Here is an 18,977-nt window from a genome sequence, read left to right on the forward strand (position 1 = left end):
TTATTTGTATTAGTGACACTTTTTTTTCAACATTTTAAATATATTTTGGCCGCTAAGGTATTGATAAATACTCCTTTCTCTAATTCCTCTGAAGATTTTCATGAGACAGTTTTGCGTGTAGGTACTAAAAAGAGTTAGAAATATAACTTAACCCTTTAAGTTGCTTGACTGTGTTTTGGGGAGGCAGTATTTGTGCATGATAGATTGAATAAAAATTATTTGTGAGGTAGTGATGGATGACATCTATTTAATATTTAATAAAGTTTATGCATTCCTGGTCAGTGTTTCAAAATAAGCTTTCTCTCTCTCCATATATGTATGTATGTGTGTATGTATATACCGTATATATCTATGTGTTTGGGTTTCATAGGGAAATACTTTTTGCTTGAATATTGATGTGTATCTTAAAGGATGGTACTTATGATTACCTTAACTGATTTCACACTGTATTTCTGGTATATTAAATTATATATTTTGTAATTTTTGAAAGTAGTTTCTTTCTACAGAAACACTTATCTGTGCTTTTTGAATACAAATGAGAAAGACTCTTAAGGGACTAAATCTCAATCTTTTTAAAACTAGGAATAACTCGGAAAGAGTGTATGAAAGCCAACTACTTATGTTGGAAGCACAAGTTTATTGTTTGGATAAAAACTTGAAAGTAAATATGAGCTCTTTGTCACCGCAGTGAGTTTTTAAAAAGGTGGTGGCTTTCATGTCAATGGCGGTCTGCCTTTACAAAGCTTGCATTGATGAAGATGGATAATTCTGTTTTTAGGTAGAATTTGGAAGGGTGCTATGAAGGTAGATATTTAGTGATGACAACTTGCCTACATCAGAAGGAAAATTCTTCAGCCTGTAAATAAAGAGTTCAGCATGAAACCAGTTTTATCCTATTTTTACTTCTTAGAATTGCGTAGAAAATTTGTGAGTTTGGTGGTTTAAACAGAAACTTAAAATACCTAGTCACTTTCTGGGCACTTAGGACGCTATTTGCTGGCAGTATTTTAAAACGATATAGATGAAACCTATATTTGCAGTTGCCTTCATGAAATACCTCAAGCTGCCTTTGACAGCAGCTTTAATTTTTGAACCTCCTTGTCAGTCACTAACCCCTCGAGGTTACCGGAGCTGCTGCTCAGCTGGGGAATGGTCGCTGCTGGACACCTGCTTGGCCAGCAGCATTGGTCTCTCCTTTAGGCAATTTGTGAGCTGTTTGGGGGCGGGGGGAGGCGGTAGGGGGGTGAACGGGAGGGGGAAGGGGGAAAGAAGAAGGGGAGGGCAGCATTGAATTAGATTGTTGATAGCGTCCCTCCCAGGACTGCTGTTAAGAGCACGCTACTCTGTACTTCTCTGCTGCAGAAGACAGAGTGATATTCGTGTTACCACAGCATGTTGTAATTGTATGAGATTTTGCTCATCCCGGCTTGGAAATAAGAATAGGGAAAGGAGAGCAGCTTGAATCAGAAGCTACTAGAAGAGCGTGCAGAGTTCTGCAGCAATTTACATTTGTTCTTACATTTTGCCTTCTTCTAACTGGAAAACAGAGAGACTGGCATTTTTTAACCGGGTTTTTCCCATAATGGCATTCTTGTATTGTGTGGCCAGAGCTTGCACAGAAGGAAAACAGGCTGCCGAATTTAGTCACTGATCTCTATTAGCTGTGGCCTAAGGCTATGCTGAGGTTTATATCCCATTTGTATTGTTGCAGCTCAAAAGAAGAATGTTCAGAGGATGACAAGTGTATTCTGAGTAGGTATGTTGTTTCATTTTCATATGAAACCCGTCTATTTTTTTTTTTTTTTCTGCTGCTATTGGTCAGAAATCAGGTTAATAGGTGCAGAATATAGTACAGTGCTGCAGTATCCCTGTTAAGGTAGAACAATGGCAATGCAAGCTTAAAACAATACCAAAAAAGCCAAAACCCTAGCTGCTTTTATTAAATAAAGCTGCATTGTGTGGTATGTATACACAGTGCAGTCTTAAAAAAAAAATATACTGCAGTCAATGCTTTCCTAACGAGGTGGCACTATTGTTGAGTTAGAATGATAGAATCATCATATTGCTTTAGGGGACAGGAGGATTTAAAGGAGGTACCTTGCAGCCCTATTTTACAGATTGGAAGCATCGGTTTAAGGGCACTGGCAGAATCGTTTGCTTGTTCTCCGCGGCAGCCACTGCTGTGTCAGTACAGTGTGGAATGGAAGTCCTAGTTGGTAGTCTGTTATGGAAACGCTGTTTACTGTTATTGTAGTACCGTGGTGACAACATGCCATTGAAATGGAAAACGAGCTCTCCTGCTATCTGGAAATTCCCAGTTCCTGTGCTTAAAACATCCAGGTCAACTCCACTTTCTCCAGCATACATGTAAGTGAGAGAAAATAGGATATTAAAGTGGGATTTCATTCATGAATCAACGTTGTGGCAAAAGGGGGGAAAAACCCCAAACAGCAACATCTAAAAACCCACAAGATTAAAAACCTCCAGCTTGCTTACATTTAAAGATATTGGCATGCCCACATTTTAGAATTGTTTTGTTTTCCTAGGAGTTTATGTTTATTTTCATTTAAAGTGTTTAATGGTAATCTGCTTATTAATATGAAAGTCTAAAGGTATACTAAGGAATTACATAAGGATAAACTTTAATCTTTCACATTGGTTGGATTTTTTTGAATTTTTGTGTATCTGAAATACTTAAGATGACTTCTTTTGTGTAACAGCACAAAAAACTGCTGATGATTGATACTGGTGTTTTGTTAAATATGAAATGCTTTCTGTAATTTTTTGATGAACTTGAAACATTCAGAGTTAACACATTGATCAGAAAATGAGTCTTTCAATCAAGACTTTTATACTTGAGTTGTGTGTGAATATTAATAAATTTGATATTATATCTTTCCCAGTTTTATAATTCAAGTTCTGCAGTGTAAGTTCAAATTTGTGCAAATTATAATGCCATGAATGGTTATTTATATACATGGAGTGGAAAAATGTGTTATACAAATGTCTATTTTAGAAATTTATTTTAAGTAAATATATACTGGAATATATTGGGAAGTCTTTGTAGAATTCTTGAAAATCTTATTTTTTAAATTTGCAAAGTATTGCTTTAAAAACAAAATCCAAGAAATCTAATAAAATATTCTTTTAAAGTATTGTCTGTGATCCTTTTTTTGGTGGAGGAAGGAGTGAGAGAAAGCTGGATTTTTTTTTTAATATTAGTATGAGAAAAGCTTTTGAGTAAAAGTCTGTCTTAACTATGAGTGTTACCTTTAAAATATTTTTCAGTAGGAAAAATGTGGAAAATTCTTCCTGATTTAGGTTAATTGTGTGTTTAGAAATCTGGTGAGTTGCCATTTTATTACTTGGTTTGTGTTTTATATGAGGTTCAGATGCACAGTGGTAGCTATCTGGTTCTTTGAAAGGCTTTCAGCTGCTGAGGAAGTGTGCTTGTGTTCTCAGTCCAAAAGAAATGATTCCCTGGAAAGCACTGAAAAATGAGGACATTTCAGAGTTAAATCCTGTCATCATTTCATTTTCAGATTATTTTTTATGTTCTTTCTTAGAGATGCTTCAGGTTATATTATCTGTTTGGGTGTTAAACGCTTTTCCTACAAAGTTAAAAATTTGAGTTATATTTGTAAAAAAGAAAAAAAGATCAGCTATATTTGGTTCTCAAAAGGTGTGTTTGTCAAAAGCACAAATTAATGGAGATGATGAGTTAGTGGAGGTGACAAGTTAATGGAGCTCCTTCAAATAATTTGAGAAAATAAGATGTGCCTGTTGACTTTATGAATCTTGGCTGGTGAGAAATGACCAAAGATTTACCAAAAGCAACTTTATGGTCAAAACAAAACAAAACATACATACCCCAAACTAAAATCAGTAGGTTACAATTAATAATGGTTACTAATGATTCTGGTATTCCTACTACATTTTACTGTCCAAAAGACCCAAATTGCAGCTCCTCTTGCAGCTGGTTTGCCAATTTTTAGAGATGGTTAAAAAAAAATACTTATATTTTATTAATTCATACTGCCCGCAAGCTCAGATACAGCTCAATACAGCATCTTTAATGAATCATTTTCTTCCTTTTAAGGACTCACCTTTTTGACCTGATGATAAGAGTGAATTGATTTAGATGGTAGAAGCTTGAAAATATCACAGATCTTGCATGTTGACGTTGATTATTGGTTGTAAACATAGGTAGAATGGAAAAATATATTTGAAGAGCTAGGGTTAGGCTCGACTATTTTGACATTGTGATAGTCTATATTATTAAATTGGCCTGAACCTATTTTTCTTTATAAGCATATTATGTAAATATACACAGAAAATATGTTAAATATGGGAAAAGACTAGCTTGGGGAGTTGAAATCAGGTTTTTAAATAAATTATTTAGTTTTTGACTGTTTTAAATTAGAGTCATTGCCTTACGTGGCCAGAAATAAAAATATCATGTTTAACATGTTGTTCTCATCAGTGCTTCTTATATTCCACAGCACTTCTACACACGAAATGATACTTAAGTTTGGCATAATTTTCACTCTCAAAGATTATAATGACTAAGTTTGAATACTGGGTCAAGTAACGTTATATTTGCTCTCACAATAGTTTGGCTGGCACACATAGTTTAAATGGTTATTTGTGTCTTTTGGGTCTAAAGTCTTTGCATTGAAATGGAATAGTTAAATTCTGACTCTGATAAATTGTGATATTTTAGAATTTACCTGTAAAATTATATATAAACTTTTAAAATATTATCTTGAATATAGAATTCTTCACAGTTAATGTAAGCATCTTTTTGTACGTTTGCTTGTGTAGCATCAGTATTGGTTTGTAATATTTTATCATTATTTACTGTGATTTGTCAAATACGCATTACGTGGTTTTCATTGGAGACTTGGGTACTTTTTTCAAAGACTGAAATTTCAATGTAAAATATTTTTAGTTGTAGTAAGAATGTGTTGTAGTAATTGAGCAAGTATGGAAAAAATATAAAAGCTCCTTCCGGTCTCTTTCTAAACTCGGTGTAGGTGCTGCTTGGCTGGAGCTCTTCCATTGATGCTGTCGATAGGGCAGTGCTGCTACGCTAGTGCAAGCTACAATAGAGAACGTTTTACTTACTGCAAACGCTGAACAGAAAGGCTATTTCTTTCCTTGTGGATTTCAAGTCCAGGTTTCCTTTTTTCTGCTTGTTTAGAACTTAAATGAGAGTTGAAACCTCTCCATATTTTCAAGACTTACTGATGATAAAAACAATGTTTATGACGATATTTAGGAAAATAGTTTCTTATATAGCATAAAGTGCTTTTCAAATTGTGCTGTAATATGGTTCGGGAAGAGGGGAGCATCTTCAAGACAAAAGATTTAGGAAAATACTCCTTGGCCTCTAGATAGCTTGATTCCCTAATACTTAGTCTTTCTTGGGTAGATATAGTCTTCCTTCAGCTTCAGTTTTGAACACTTGCAAGGTGGTGTGCCATCCACGTGGAATTCTGAAGGGACTGTCTTGATAGAAATCTGAGTGATGTGTTTGTGTTACACTCTGCTCAACAGTAGGTTGAAGTTCAACCTTAGCCTGAGGGAGGATCTCCTGGTCACTGTAAACTGAATTAGTCAAGACTCTGCTCCTGACAGGTGTGAACCACGTAAATTAACCTGTCACTTTGCCTAAATTAATAAAGCTGAAAGGGCAGTCACATCTAAGTGGTTTTCTGTTGTTTTGGTATTCATTGTTTTAAAACAGCAAATGGTTCCTTCAGGCTAATGTTATAGGGGTAATGTATTGTTAGATTCTAAGGACCCACTGAAAGAGAACAGGATTAGCATTAGCGATCCTTTTATCTTTTCTTCACAAGCAGTAACTTTTGATAATAATGGTGTGGCAATAAGGAGGAAAACAATAGGTAAGAATTAACCAGTGCAACATAACAGTGAATCCTAGCAGGACACACACTGTGCGATGTTTTCCTTAGAATTTTATCTTTCTCAAGCTTAAAAACAATGGGCGTAGAGTCAATGTTAGTGAATTAGACTTATGCTCTTTTAGCCAATGCCCTTGCATTCGGTTAGCTTCCTCTTTACAGTGATTTTGTTTAATATGTAAAATACATTTTATATTAAATATCAATAGCACAGTATTTTATAGCAATTGTTTTTCTATCATTTCATCATTAAAATTCAGAATCTAAAATTCAGATTTCCTGAGAAAAGATTGTGCATACCATATAAATGTTCCTTGTTTCTGGGTGATTCAAAGGATAGACAAAATAAAAACATGCATTTCCTAAATTTGACATGTTTTCTATCCCCAAGATTGTCTTTTTTTCTAATTTAGTGAATAAAACAAAACCTTGTAGTTTTAGAAATCTTTTTTATTTAGCAAAATACTTCTAAAATTGATAATCTCAAATTAGAAAAGAATATATTTAGTTAGATAATTTCAGAATTACCATATACATGAACTTTTGTTGGTGTCTGCTTAATTTGTTTTTACTACATACGCTTAGTCTAATGATATTATGTGGAGAAATAACATAAATAACACCTAAGAGCAATTTAGTGTTAATATGTAACTTTTGTGGCATGTTCCTTGGGAATTTCCATTGTCTGAGCTTCCAGAAGGGCTGGCTTGACACTTATTAATGTAAAACCATAGAGATAAAAGTGACCTTAGAGGTCATTTAGGGAATCTAAACCCTCTTTAAAGCAGGAATCCTTCCTGTGACACCTCTGAAAAATGGTGATGCACGCCCTCCTTGATGACTGTCAGTGACAAAGAGCTCGCTACCTCACCAAGGCAGCACCTTTCATTCGTGGACAGCTCTTGCTTAACGTTAACCAAAATCCATTTCTCAGACCTTTTATCTCCTGTTCCTAGTGTGGCCTTATGGAGCTGTATAGAAAAATATCTATTTTCTCTATTACATACAAGCCTGGAAATCTTCTCTTTTTTTAACCATTACTTATGTGACATGTTTTTAGACCTTTCACTCTGCTGGTTGTCCTCACGGGGATAGTTTTTTTATGTTAATCTTTGTACGGGATACTACATTTGAATACAATGCTCCTTATGTGGTCTGACTAGAAGAAGACACCGCTCTCCTTTTCTACAGATGTTCTGCTTGTCTTTAAGAGCCTGGTATTATATTATTTTTTAATCATAGGATTCACACTGGACCATAGTGAATTTAGAGTTTACAAACTTACTTTGCAGAGGTTTACGATTGGATTGCTTGTTCCTCCTAGTCAGCGTTTATTCTTTTAGCTACTTGAGATCTTTTAGTCTGAGGAAGCCTGGCATGTGCAAGTGAAGTTAAAGTTTTGTTTTATAGCCTTTTGTATGTGTGTTTTTAAAAGATCTCTTGAAACCATTTAATGTAACTGAAGAGTATTGCGCACAAGAAACTCGCAAGACAGAAAGCTAGTATTTCTGATGCTTTCAGATATTTCCAAGAAATTTACTTGTCAATAATTTATCTAGATTCGTTATTTTTTATACTTAAATGAGTGTTACTTCCAAGTACCCCTCAAAACACTTGCCCCAGAGGGAAGAGAGTCGGAAGTGCAAATCTTATACCATCATGGGAAGTCTGGAGTTACTAAGAGTTTTAAGGATTCCAGACATTCTGCTTGAAACTTAGAATATTTAGATGAGACCTAAGTAGGGCCAAGTTAGGGGGAGGGAAAAGAAAGAAGTAAGAGATAGGCAAGTATTTGTGTAAATGACTTTATTACTTATGATTAAAGAGTAAAGAATTAAAAGCTATGCATGATGATATTTTAAATTGAAATGGCAGCCACGGTGTATTGCTTTATTTCCTCAAGACTGTGAGAAAGAGGTGGTATAAATGTGAGATTCTTGGGGAATCGGTATGTAAAGAAGTTACTGGCTGATCCATTTTTGAAAGTGCTCAGTTCTTTTTCAATCACCTTGTATATTGGGTTTATAATATTCAGAAGTTACTTCCTGTTATGTGCCAGGCATAACTCTGCTGGGTATTAGGGGATATAGTACTTTCAGTCATTCACAATGTCTATTCTTTATCTTCCATCCTATCTTTATTCATAAACAATTAAATTGCTTAATTTATTTTACTGCTGTGAAAATTCTGATCCCAGATAATCAGATTAAATAACATTTTTGTTTACTGTACTTTCAGTATTTATAATGGATTTAATGGCAATGAAAACACTACAGAAGAAAAATGTGTCCGGGCTAAATGAGGAGACATGAATTGGAGACAGCAGATTTTAAAGTGCCTATTTTTATTGTGGTCATCAGTTTGCAGTATATACAAATATTGAATCATTATGTTGTACACCTGAAACTAACATAATGTCGTATGTCAATTATACCTCAGTTTAAAAAAAAAGTAAAAAAAATGAAGTGCATATTCAATAGGATGGAAAATGGTGCAATTTATGTTTAAACTTGATAGTTACCTTTTTAAACAAGAAGAATAGAATGCCATCCTTTAAGTTGGAGAGGGCTTAGGTGCTGTATAGTGCACAAGTGTGTACATATTTTACCTTCCAAGCAGCAATAATTTGATCCTAGTCTATAAGATGTAATCTTAGTGGAAAATAAAATTATATTGTGTTACCAATTGTGGTAAAACATTTTCACTGGCATGACGTACTATGATGAGGGTATGTGTTGTTTTTACCCAATTTTGCCACATTTATGGTATGGTAAGACAAGAGCATGCCCAACTTGTTGGAGAATACTTCTCATGACATGGTTCAATGGGGAAATGAAATAACCTATCCTTCCACAAAAAAAAATACAAATAAAAACAACTTTCAGAACTCTAGGAGCTTAAAACTTGAATCTAGCTTGTATAACAGATATTGTAAACTTCATATGAAGCGTATTTATTTGCAGTTTTTAAAAAATTGTCCTGGTTTAGCAGAGTTAAATATAATATAATTTATTGAGTGCTACTATAAAAGTGCCAAGCACCTTGCATGCTGCCTCCAGAACACTCTATAAGGGTAAGTCTTTTCCCTGTTTTACACATAAGGGCACAGTGGTTCAGGGAGGTTAATTATCTTGCTCAACGTTACAGTGCAAGTAAGAGGTGAGGTGAGAATTCAAACTTAGATCTGCTTGATTTCAAAGCTCTTCACTTCTCTAATGCCTTTTTGTTTTTGTAGACTTTTGCTACTTTCATGCCATCTATTTATTAGATAATATCTCACTAGGATTTGAAGAACCAAGAAGTATGACAGATGAGGTAAGCTTTTTTGAATTGGGTGGTGGTATAGGGAGACTTTAGAGAGCTTTACTTGCAGTCCTGTCAAGTAGTGAAGTTGTAGGAAAATACTGGGGCAATTATCTTTACTTGGTGATATGATATCAGGATTAACCTCATTGTTTCCTATTTCTCTCGAAGCACTATTCTACCTTCATTGGCTACCCACCTTTTTTCCCCATGGTAATTAGCCATCATTGACAGTGCTGTAGCTGCTGTGCTCTGTTTAGCACATTCCTAGGGTACTACCCAGTCGGTATGTTTAGTACTTTCCTGTGGGCATTATTGTCCCATTGCTTAATTGTGTGCAAGCACTCAAGAAAACTCCATGTATTAGTTTTCCATTGCTGCCATAACAAATTACTGCAAACCAATGGCTTAAAACGTCACAAATTTATTATCTTAGAGTTTTTTAGGTCAGAAGTCAGGTATGGGTCTCACTGGGCTAAAATCAAGGTGTCGGCAGGGCTGTGTTTGCCTCTGAGGCCCTAGGGGAGAATGCGTTTCCTGCTCATGTGGGTCATTGACAGAATTCACTTTTTACCTTTGTAAGACCACCAAGGTCTCCATCTTCTTGCTGGCTGTAAGCTGAGGGTTGATCTCAGCTTCTAGAGGCTGCCTGCGTTCCTTGGCTTGTGGCTCCCTTCCTCCATCTTAAATGCCAGCAATGGCAGTAGTCCTTTTCACATCCATCTCTCTCTGATGCCCTCTTCTGCCTTCCTCCTCCACTTTTAAGGACTCATGTGATTAGACTGGAAGGTGTAGGGGCTTGATTGAGTTTTTTATTTAAAAGGCTTGAATACTGTATTTTAGAACACTAAAATTTTGAGAATGAAAAATTATGATAGATCAGAGTGGCAAGCTCATTTGAGTATTCGTGGGCAACTGGCCTAAACTAGTGTTTACGCCATCCATCTGCCCCGACTCTCTCCTTCTTCTCCCCTCTCACTTTAAAGTCTCTCACTGCAGGTATTTCTACAAATTCTAAAGGACCTTTGCTCTTCCTTTACAACTTGCTCTGTAACATCTTCTATTTTCACTTTTTTGTTTTTCTGGTTTCAAAAATATAGTGCTGTTTGCTGATCAATGAGATCAGACCAGGACATCCTAAAAGGAGTATAATTATCTTATTCAGTGTTCTTTGAATCCAAGAGCTGGATGAAACCTTAGAAATCACTCATGTCATACCATTGTAACTTGAAAGAGAATATGATATTTGTCTGGTCACTTTTCCTCCATCTGTGTACATTTGTATTAGATGATTTAACCCAGTCTTAATTTATATTTCCTTTTTATTATTTTTATCCCATTTCATCAATTGTATTACAAATTAATGTTAAAAACCAGTTTACTACAAAAGCTTCAACTAGATTTGTCTTTATAGATGTGATTACATCAAAGCTTTTCTCTTGTCCTACAGTGAACCATATTTCTAATTAACTCACAGTTTGGCCTAGCTTTAGTTTGGGTGGACCTACAAAATATTTGAAATAGAATTTTGAAAAGTATATGGATGTTCTAGGTTTTAAATAGATTATCGAAGAGATAGTCCCTTAGCATCACCGAATTGAAGTGATTTTTATTCATTCTGAGCACTTTCCTGCAAAGAGTGTGTGTATGTGATCATTTCTGAATGATTCACAGCTAAACAAAACTTCACGGTGACGTGGCTCATTAGCATATTTTTCACAGACATATTGCCAAAATATATAGATAGATGCAATTAGACACTGTCTTTTTTCAAATGATGTGCTGCCCCATCACATCATCATGACTTTTGGCTTTCTTTCATATAATTATAACTGAAGATTATATTCTTGAATAGTGGATGTTGTTTGATTGTTGATCCAGCCTTGCAGACAGCCTGATCTGGGACTAATCCTTTAAAATAAAATAACGGTAAGGAAAGTTGATGTTATTTATTTTTTTATTTGGTGCTTTTATGCTAAATATGAACTGATACACTTCTGTACTAGGGAGCAAAGTTTGCAATTAGTTTTGTTACTGTGGTTTATATAACTTATGCAACATGGTATTTGTTAGTAGATAATGTTGAGAATTTATCGTTATTTTTGTATCATTTAGTCCTTTGGAAAGTAATTCTTTCTTTTACTGTGATCTCTTTGCAAGCAAGTATCCTACCTGCTCTTTGTTTACCTGTCTCCTATGGCAGTGCCTGGCACATAGCGGGTGCTCAGTAAATGTTGAGTAGATGAATGAATTTGGAGAGAGTAGTTTTTTAGGTCTGTAGCCTTGTGCAAACCACCTCGCCTAAGAGTGTTGAATTTCTTCATTTGATATATGCAGTAATCTAATATTATCACTGTCTTGTTAGAGAGTTAAGTTACAGCGATTTTTCCTATGAAGAGAACTAATGCAAAATCCTGATTCTGTTCCTTGCTTGCTAATAAATACCATGATGCTGGCACAGACTGAACGTAATTTTAGTAGAAGCAATTTACCAGTGACCAGAATACTTTAGTCATGGTTCATCAAATTGTAATTTGATAAAGAAAATAAGATTATAATCTGTTCCAAGACGGCAACTACTCTTAAAGTTAAGACTTATTTGACTTATTTTCGCATATCCTTTTCCATGATGGGAAAAACTATTTTAGACAAATTTATGTTTCAAAGCTAGTATGTTTGCACTCAAATGATAATGTGTTTTGTGTGTATAGTTTGAGAAAAGGGAATCTGACCTAGGGTTTAGGAGAAATAAATTTAAAATTAGTACTCAAAAAATCATCCACATTTACTTATGTTCTGAATTGTTTTATACTTAAAAGGGCTTCAACCTAATTGCAAAGGTTTAGCAAATATTAGATTTAAATTAGGTAAATTTTTCTTCTATGAAAATGTTTAAATAGAATTGCCTTTACACATTACTTGGTTAACAATAGAAGAAAAGGCATAGCTATTAATATGTATGAAAACGACGTATTCTGAAGCAAAACAATTGCTAGTTTGTGAATAAATTTGGATTTTTATTTGTTCTCTAATCATTAAATATATATTTATTTTTAATTATTTGCTGGAATGTGTGATTAGTTTAGGAGGTCTAGTCCAAGAAGCCTTGAATCCAAGAGTATGGGATTTGATTTGAACCAAATAGTGAGGAGTCATTGAATACTTTTGAGCAAGGAAGTGACTTTCAGAGCTATAAATACAATCACAGAATGTGAAGAAGCTATACTATAACAAATATGTAATTTATGTTAATGACCAAATCCAAATAAGAAGTAATAGACAGCAGAAGTGGGGTAGGGACAGTGCGAGTGGAGACGAGGTGGGAGATAGGAGCATACTAGAGAGATATTCAGTAGTACTTTGATAGTTGCTGGACATTGGAGATGGGGAAGAAGCAGGAGGCGAAGATGACCAAAGTATTGTAATGATAACCATTTTCTTTTAGAATCTAAAATATCCTATCTATGGGTCTCTTGAATGCATGCCATCTAGATACATTCGAGATTCCTGAACTGTCTTCTAACTGACCAAGCTTCCAGAAATGATCATTAAGAACTATGTAGTCAAATTCATTTCCATTGAGAGTACCTTTAAATAAACAGATTTTTCTCATTAAAGCATGATCTACAAAAAGATTGGATTTTGGAGATTTAAAAATGACTTATTGCCTCAAGAAATAGCTGTGGTAAATGGAGTGAGTAGCATTTTCCAAGTAGCTGAGCAAACTTTTAACACCTTGACTCTTTGCTATCCTCATCTACTTGGTGACTCCTCCCTATCTCCTTCTCTCCTGCGCTCAGAGAGTCAGAAATTATAAATTGGGGTGTGGAACACTGGTTTAAAGGACTGTATGGAAGGAAGGAAAAGAATGCTTCTTTCTTGCTTGCTTAATATAATATATCCCTCTCTCCTATTTATCTCAAACAGATCAAGGCAGTACTTCATTACTACTTAACAATTCGTAGCTTCTGCAAAGCACACACACAGTCTGAAAATGCTCCAATTATCTTCTATTTAAAATTCCCATTTAAATGACTGGGAAATGTGAATGCTTGATGCCTACCATGTCATATTGTTTAAATGATATGGTCAGCCTCTACCCTTTTTGAGTTCCATCCAAGAACACATACTTTCTTTAGGCCAGAGGCCATAATGTTCCTAAAAAGAAACACCTTACCCCCAAAGTGACAAACTCCCCAATGATTTATAATTTGCAACTACCTCCTCAAAAAAAAAAAAAAAAGTCCACCTTCTATTACCACTTTTACCACTACCAATTTTATTAAGAATATTTAATATTTTGGGTAAACAAATATAGTCATGGTACATAAATACTTTGCCCAAAGGACTCCTTTCTTAGTGTTACTGCACTATGGACAAAGACTTATCAAAGAAGTATTTTTTGGTTTTTTTTGCTGATGAAGATTAGCCCTGAGCTAATACCCATGCCAGTCTTCCTCTACTTTATATGTGGGTCGCCGCCACAGCATGGCTGACGAGTGGTGTAGGTCCACACTTGGGATCCGAATCAGCGAACCCAGGCCACTGAAGCAGAACGTGCCGAACTCAACCACTATCCCACAGGGCCGGCCCCTAAAAGAATTATTTTTGTAGAGCAATTTTTGTTACATTAGCAGAGCTGTCTGGCTAGATATGAAATTGTGTTGTGATATGGAACTGAACATTAAAATAATCTTAGTTAAAATAGTTTTCTAAGAGTGTAGTAAAATGGTGAATCCTGATGGCATTTAGGAGAAAAATCAGAAGCCATTTCTGGGATTAAAGACTGCACTTCTACTCTTAGAATATGATACTTGAATATGTAGATAAGTGGGTGGGCTATAGGTGACAGTAAGGACTTTTTGCATCTCCTAACAACCTGACAACTTAAGGTCAGCAGTGGACATGTTTCTTTATGGTAAGCATACTACAAAAGGGATAACAAAGTCTTATAACAAAGTGTTATGAAAAAGAAAACTTAATGGTGAGGCAGGTAGCTACAAAGTGGAAAATAATTTTAATATGAAAAATTATACTTAAATTAGACTCTTTGCTTCCGTAAACTCCATATCTGAGATGAGCTTGAGAGAACTATCCTGAGTATGATTCCCAGACTCATTGGGTTGAGAGTGTGTCTTCTGATTTTTTTTTCTTTTTGTATTACCTTCCCCTGTCTTAAAAATACTGGCTGTAATATTAAAACGTTGATTTGATTAAAACATGATTGATTTGATACCGAAATTTTTACCACATTCATTTAAATAATTAGAGATGCCTCTAGGTCATTGCAAAATCAAGGTTGAGATTTGTTATATTTATTACAGGCTTTGAAGACATAGAATCAGTGGGACTCTTAAAGCTGCCAATTATAATTCTTAAAACATGGAATGCTATTGGCTATTACTTTGTAAGTTTGAAAGTCTTACTCTTTGGTTTTTTTCATGTTTCCTTTTAAAAGAGAAATAAACATTCCCTTAAGACTTGGTCATGAATTATTGACTTTGTGAAGTTGAATATAACTGGGAAATTCAGAAAAGACAGAAAAGGGTAGTATTTTTACCGCTTGATTAATGATTCTCCTGTTCCCAGAGAGATTTGTCTCAGTGATTTCTAATTGGTTTTGAGTTTGTGGAATCTGTCTTCATAATAAACTCTAAAATTGGATAACTTGGATGTTTAAATATTTAATAAACTGAAATTTTAGGCAGGTGAAAGCCCAGTTCTTTAATAACACACTTTTCCATTGAAATGCACCGTAGCACAATAGTCAAATTTCAAAGTTGGTGACCTATAGATAATAGGATTAAAATGACACCTTCATTCACAAATCCTCTGGGACCAAAAAGCTCCTTTAAAGAAAGTTGCCCTGGGTGTTGAAGCTCCCATTCCAATTTCTTCATTTTGGGGTTGAAGCAGAAGGCATGCTCCTTGCTTCAGGTATAGCTAGACTTCTCAGTGGGCAGGGCTGGTGCTGGCTGTAGGGTGGATCATCTTTCCAGAGGCTTGTGCTTGGCCAGAGGGTTATAGCTATTTCCTCTGTGCACTGGGAAGGGGATTATTGACAATGATGGGAGCACATGCTGTTTCCCCCAGCCCACATCTACATACTGCCATCTCCCTACCGCCACTACCACTATGTGTACTCCCTCGCCTTCTATGGCTTCTTAAGGAAAGGGAGCTTTGACTTAACTTTTTTACATAGTAGGTATGTAATCAGCATTTAGAAATTCATTCTTTTGCTTACTCTTTTATTTTTGCTTCGGGTATCTGTCTATCTATCTACCTCATCAAAATATTATAAGAAATGTGAAGAATGAAAAATTGTATATAAACCAAGCTTCTAAACAGAAGAATTTTCTGGTCTAGATGCTTGAGACTTGATGTAGTTTAATTGGTATATGGGTTTTAAAAGATGAAGGAAGACCAAAGTTTTGAAATGTGGTAGATAGAGGGAGCAAACATAAATTTTCAAGTTTTTCAGGGACAGGATTGAGATATTCAGTGCAAATACATTGCAATTTGTATAATTAACTTTCATCCTGTTATAGTTATCTAATGGAGTATCATTTGTCATTCCATTTGTTTAGCCCAATTCTCTCATCTGTGTCATAGTGCTATTTCTGTGATTGTGATGGGTGGGTTTGGAATTCAGAATCTGTTCTTTTAAATGTTAGTATCAGTAATGTAAAGTTCTCCTTACATTTGATCCGAGTTATATCCTAGGATCTGCTACCTCCTTACCCCATGTGTTGGGAGAATGGCATGAGAGATTTTTAGCATCGGTATTGTTTTTATGGAAGTAGTGGTAAAAGTGGGTAATTTTAGACTGAATTAATTCAACCAGAAAATTACTTTCCATAACAGAATGTATCTCTCTGAGTTCCTTCTTGTATTTATAAGTTAAGCATTGAAATGTCAATTGCTTTATGGCCTGTACTCTGCTATTTTTCATTTTTTGAGCTTGGTGTAATGGGAACAGTGTGGGCTCTGGAATCAGACTCGAGTTCAAATTGTAGTTAACAGACTCATGGTGAGACCTTAAACTCTCTGAGCTTCAGTTTCCTGTCTTTAAAATGGGATTGTTATGAGGATTAAGTGGTATAGAGAACTTGTCTGGCACAATGCCTAGTACACAGCAGGTGCTGGGTAAATGATCTTATTCCTATGTTAAAACTGACATCAGCTATTTATTAATGTGATTTTATTTTAAATGTGACAGACATATGCATATAAAGAAGCTTCTTTACTTTGGAAAATCATTTTACAGCCTGCCCGTATCACCTTGAACTTTTTTTCTCTTTTGTGTACTCTGGTATTGCTGCAGTAGAAAAGAAAGCCTTGGAAAGATTTGCAACTATTTTATGTCATCTATCCTAAACATTTCCATTAGCGAATTCATTGCAAGTTGACAATAATGTACTTATATTTATGCCATTAAATAATACAAATAACTAACTAAAGCTTTATCTTGCTTGATTCCTTTCAGGCAAGCACCTCATTAAGGAGATACGTTCTCCACAGTTTCTTAAACAGCAATTACTTTATGCCTTATTAAGAGAAGTTGCTATGATATTTATAATTTCCTTGTCTAATGATACTGTAAATGACATTTTAGTTGGGACATATCTTTCAATATTTTAAGTTTTAAGGTTTTTTTTCTTTCTTTTAATAAAAATACCAGGCTTATTTTATACATATTAACTTACTTCATGTGTTGGAAATTTTCTTTCTGATTTTTTAAAAAACTCTTTCCTGGGGGCCGGCCAGGTGGCGCAAGCGGGTAAGTGTGCGCGCTCCGCTGCAGCAGCCCGGGGTTTGCTGGTTCGGATCCCGGGTGCACACTGACGCACTGCTTGGCAAGCCATGCTGTGGTGGCATCCCATATAAAGTAGAGGAAGATGGGCATGGATGTTAGCCCAGGGTCAGTCTTCCTCAGCAAAAAAAAAAAAAAAAAGAGGAGGATTGGCAGATGTTAGCTCAGGACTGATCTTCCTCAAAAAAAAAAAAAACTCTTTCCCTCATTTTTTTCTTAATGGAAATTGAGTGACAGAGACACAATATGTGTGTGTGTGTGTGTGTGTGTGTGTGTGTGTGTATCATTCAGTTTTTGTTTGGAAAGGGTGAAGGAGAGTCAAGATTCTAAATTTTGTGAGGCAGAAAGGTTCTTAATATCTTTAGAATTCAATGCAGTATGCATACTTGGAATCTATGGAAAAATCAGTGGGAAATGACTTCTACCATCTTAGGTTTTTAATTTATTTCTCAAGGGTGGAAGGAAATACCTTGACAGATTTAGCACTCAAATTCAAATGAGTATGAGAACAGGTGGCTAAATTTCTCCTCCACCTGCCATGCGACTTTATTGCAAGAAATGTTTCATTTAGCAAGTGCTGTTGCCAGCAGACACTTCTCTTTTTCAGAGCAGAAAAACAAATGGAGGGGGAGTACTTCTTTGAAGAAAACCTTTTTCTTGATTTTCTTTTTAAATTGTGAGTGTGAGAAATATGTATTTTATTTTTCTGGGGGGCGGGTGGTGGAAAGCATGAGTCAGTGCCTTGATGAACCAGCCCAATTTGTTGTATTATTATTCCTTTCATGGCTTTTCTTTTTCTTTTGTTTTGTTATTGTTACCGTTCTTGCATACCAACCCACTGGCACTGACATTCAGGTACGATGATACTATTACTCTGGGAAATTGCAATTGTATAATACTTTTGACACTAACTCAGAAACCCCTATTCTTTTGTTACAGTGGAATTATGTTATTAGAATACGCTGTTAGGTTTAACCAGTTTGTAGTGTCATGGTCTCAAGCACAAAAAAGTGCTATGAAACTAATTGGGAACTAAATAGAGAAAAGTTAAAGGTGTTGTTCATGTACTTTTACCTTTCTAGCTTTTCTCTGATTCATTTATTTTTTTCCCCTCACAAATTAAAGATAATACAGGAAAGTAAAGAGAACAATTGGACAACTGTTCTGCGAGTCTTGGGCAGTACTTTTTTCCTGCAAGTGCCTATATCCTACTAGCATCTTTTATTCATAGCACTGTTAATGTGCTGCCTTCATTCGGTGTGAGCAGAAGTTAACATGTCAGTGCATGGGCTGGCGCATAGAACTGCTCTACCAGGAAAAGTCAAGTGTTTCATGTGTTTTCGTGCTAATGATTTCAAAAAGCACTAAAATGTCCCCTTTTTCTTGACAATGAAATTTGATCTCACCTGGCTTTCTGTATAACATGAAATGGTGCTTGCAATGATAGAAACCAAGAAATTGAGATGCACATTTTATATTTTATCAAGTTGATACCTCATTTTTAAACACAAAAGTACTCATTTCAGTGGGTTTTGGGGAAGTTTTTTTTTTAGTATGGAGATTGATGAGTGTTGGAAAACTGTGTGAGGCTTTGGAGCCAAATGAAGCAATTGTGAAATACTCTTCCCTTCCCCATATAGCATACCAACAAACAAGATTGCTATAGTGAATTCTGAGTGCACAGTTCTTTATAGAATGTCTCCCAGACTATGACTTCTACAGAACTATTCATTGTAGAAAACATTTGAACCAGATTGAGAGAGCTCTCTTCCTGCAGCCCACCTACCAGGTCATACACGTAATACACAATCCTTTATTATGGTGTTCAGTATAAAAAGAAAAAAAATTGTACATTTGATGATTTTTAAATTTCCATTAAAAAATACATTTGGGTGAACACTGCCATGTAGACGGCAGGGGCCTAATACATGTTT

General features: G+C 35.3%; 1 protein-coding gene across 5 annotated transcripts in view; it reads left to right on the forward strand.

Moving 5' to 3' along the window:
• KLHL13 (kelch like family member 13) overlaps positions 1-18,977 on the forward strand; it is a 132,683-nt gene that overhangs the window by 74,179 nt on the left and 39,527 nt on the right. The window contains exons 4-5 of one of the 5 annotated variants that reach the window (XM_087427530.1): positions 1,712-1,756; positions 2,255-2,367. The exons of 3 other annotated variants lie outside the window; for them this stretch is intronic. In XM_087427530.1, coding sequence (XP_087283656.1) covers positions 2,270-2,367 — 98 coding nt within the window. In that variant the 5' untranslated portion in view covers positions 1,712-1,756; positions 2,255-2,269. Of the gene's footprint in view, positions 1-1,372; positions 1,757-2,254; positions 2,368-18,977 lie in introns of those variants that run through there. One more of the 5 variants, XM_004442248.2, reaches the window with a different exon arrangement.

This window comes from Ceratotherium simum, chromosome X (assembly GCF_057802395.1).
Source record: "Ceratotherium simum simum isolate JZ-2026a chromosome X, ASM5780239v1, whole genome shotgun sequence".
Classification (NCBI taxonomy): domain Eukaryota; kingdom Metazoa; phylum Chordata; class Mammalia; order Perissodactyla; family Rhinocerotidae; genus Ceratotherium; species Ceratotherium simum.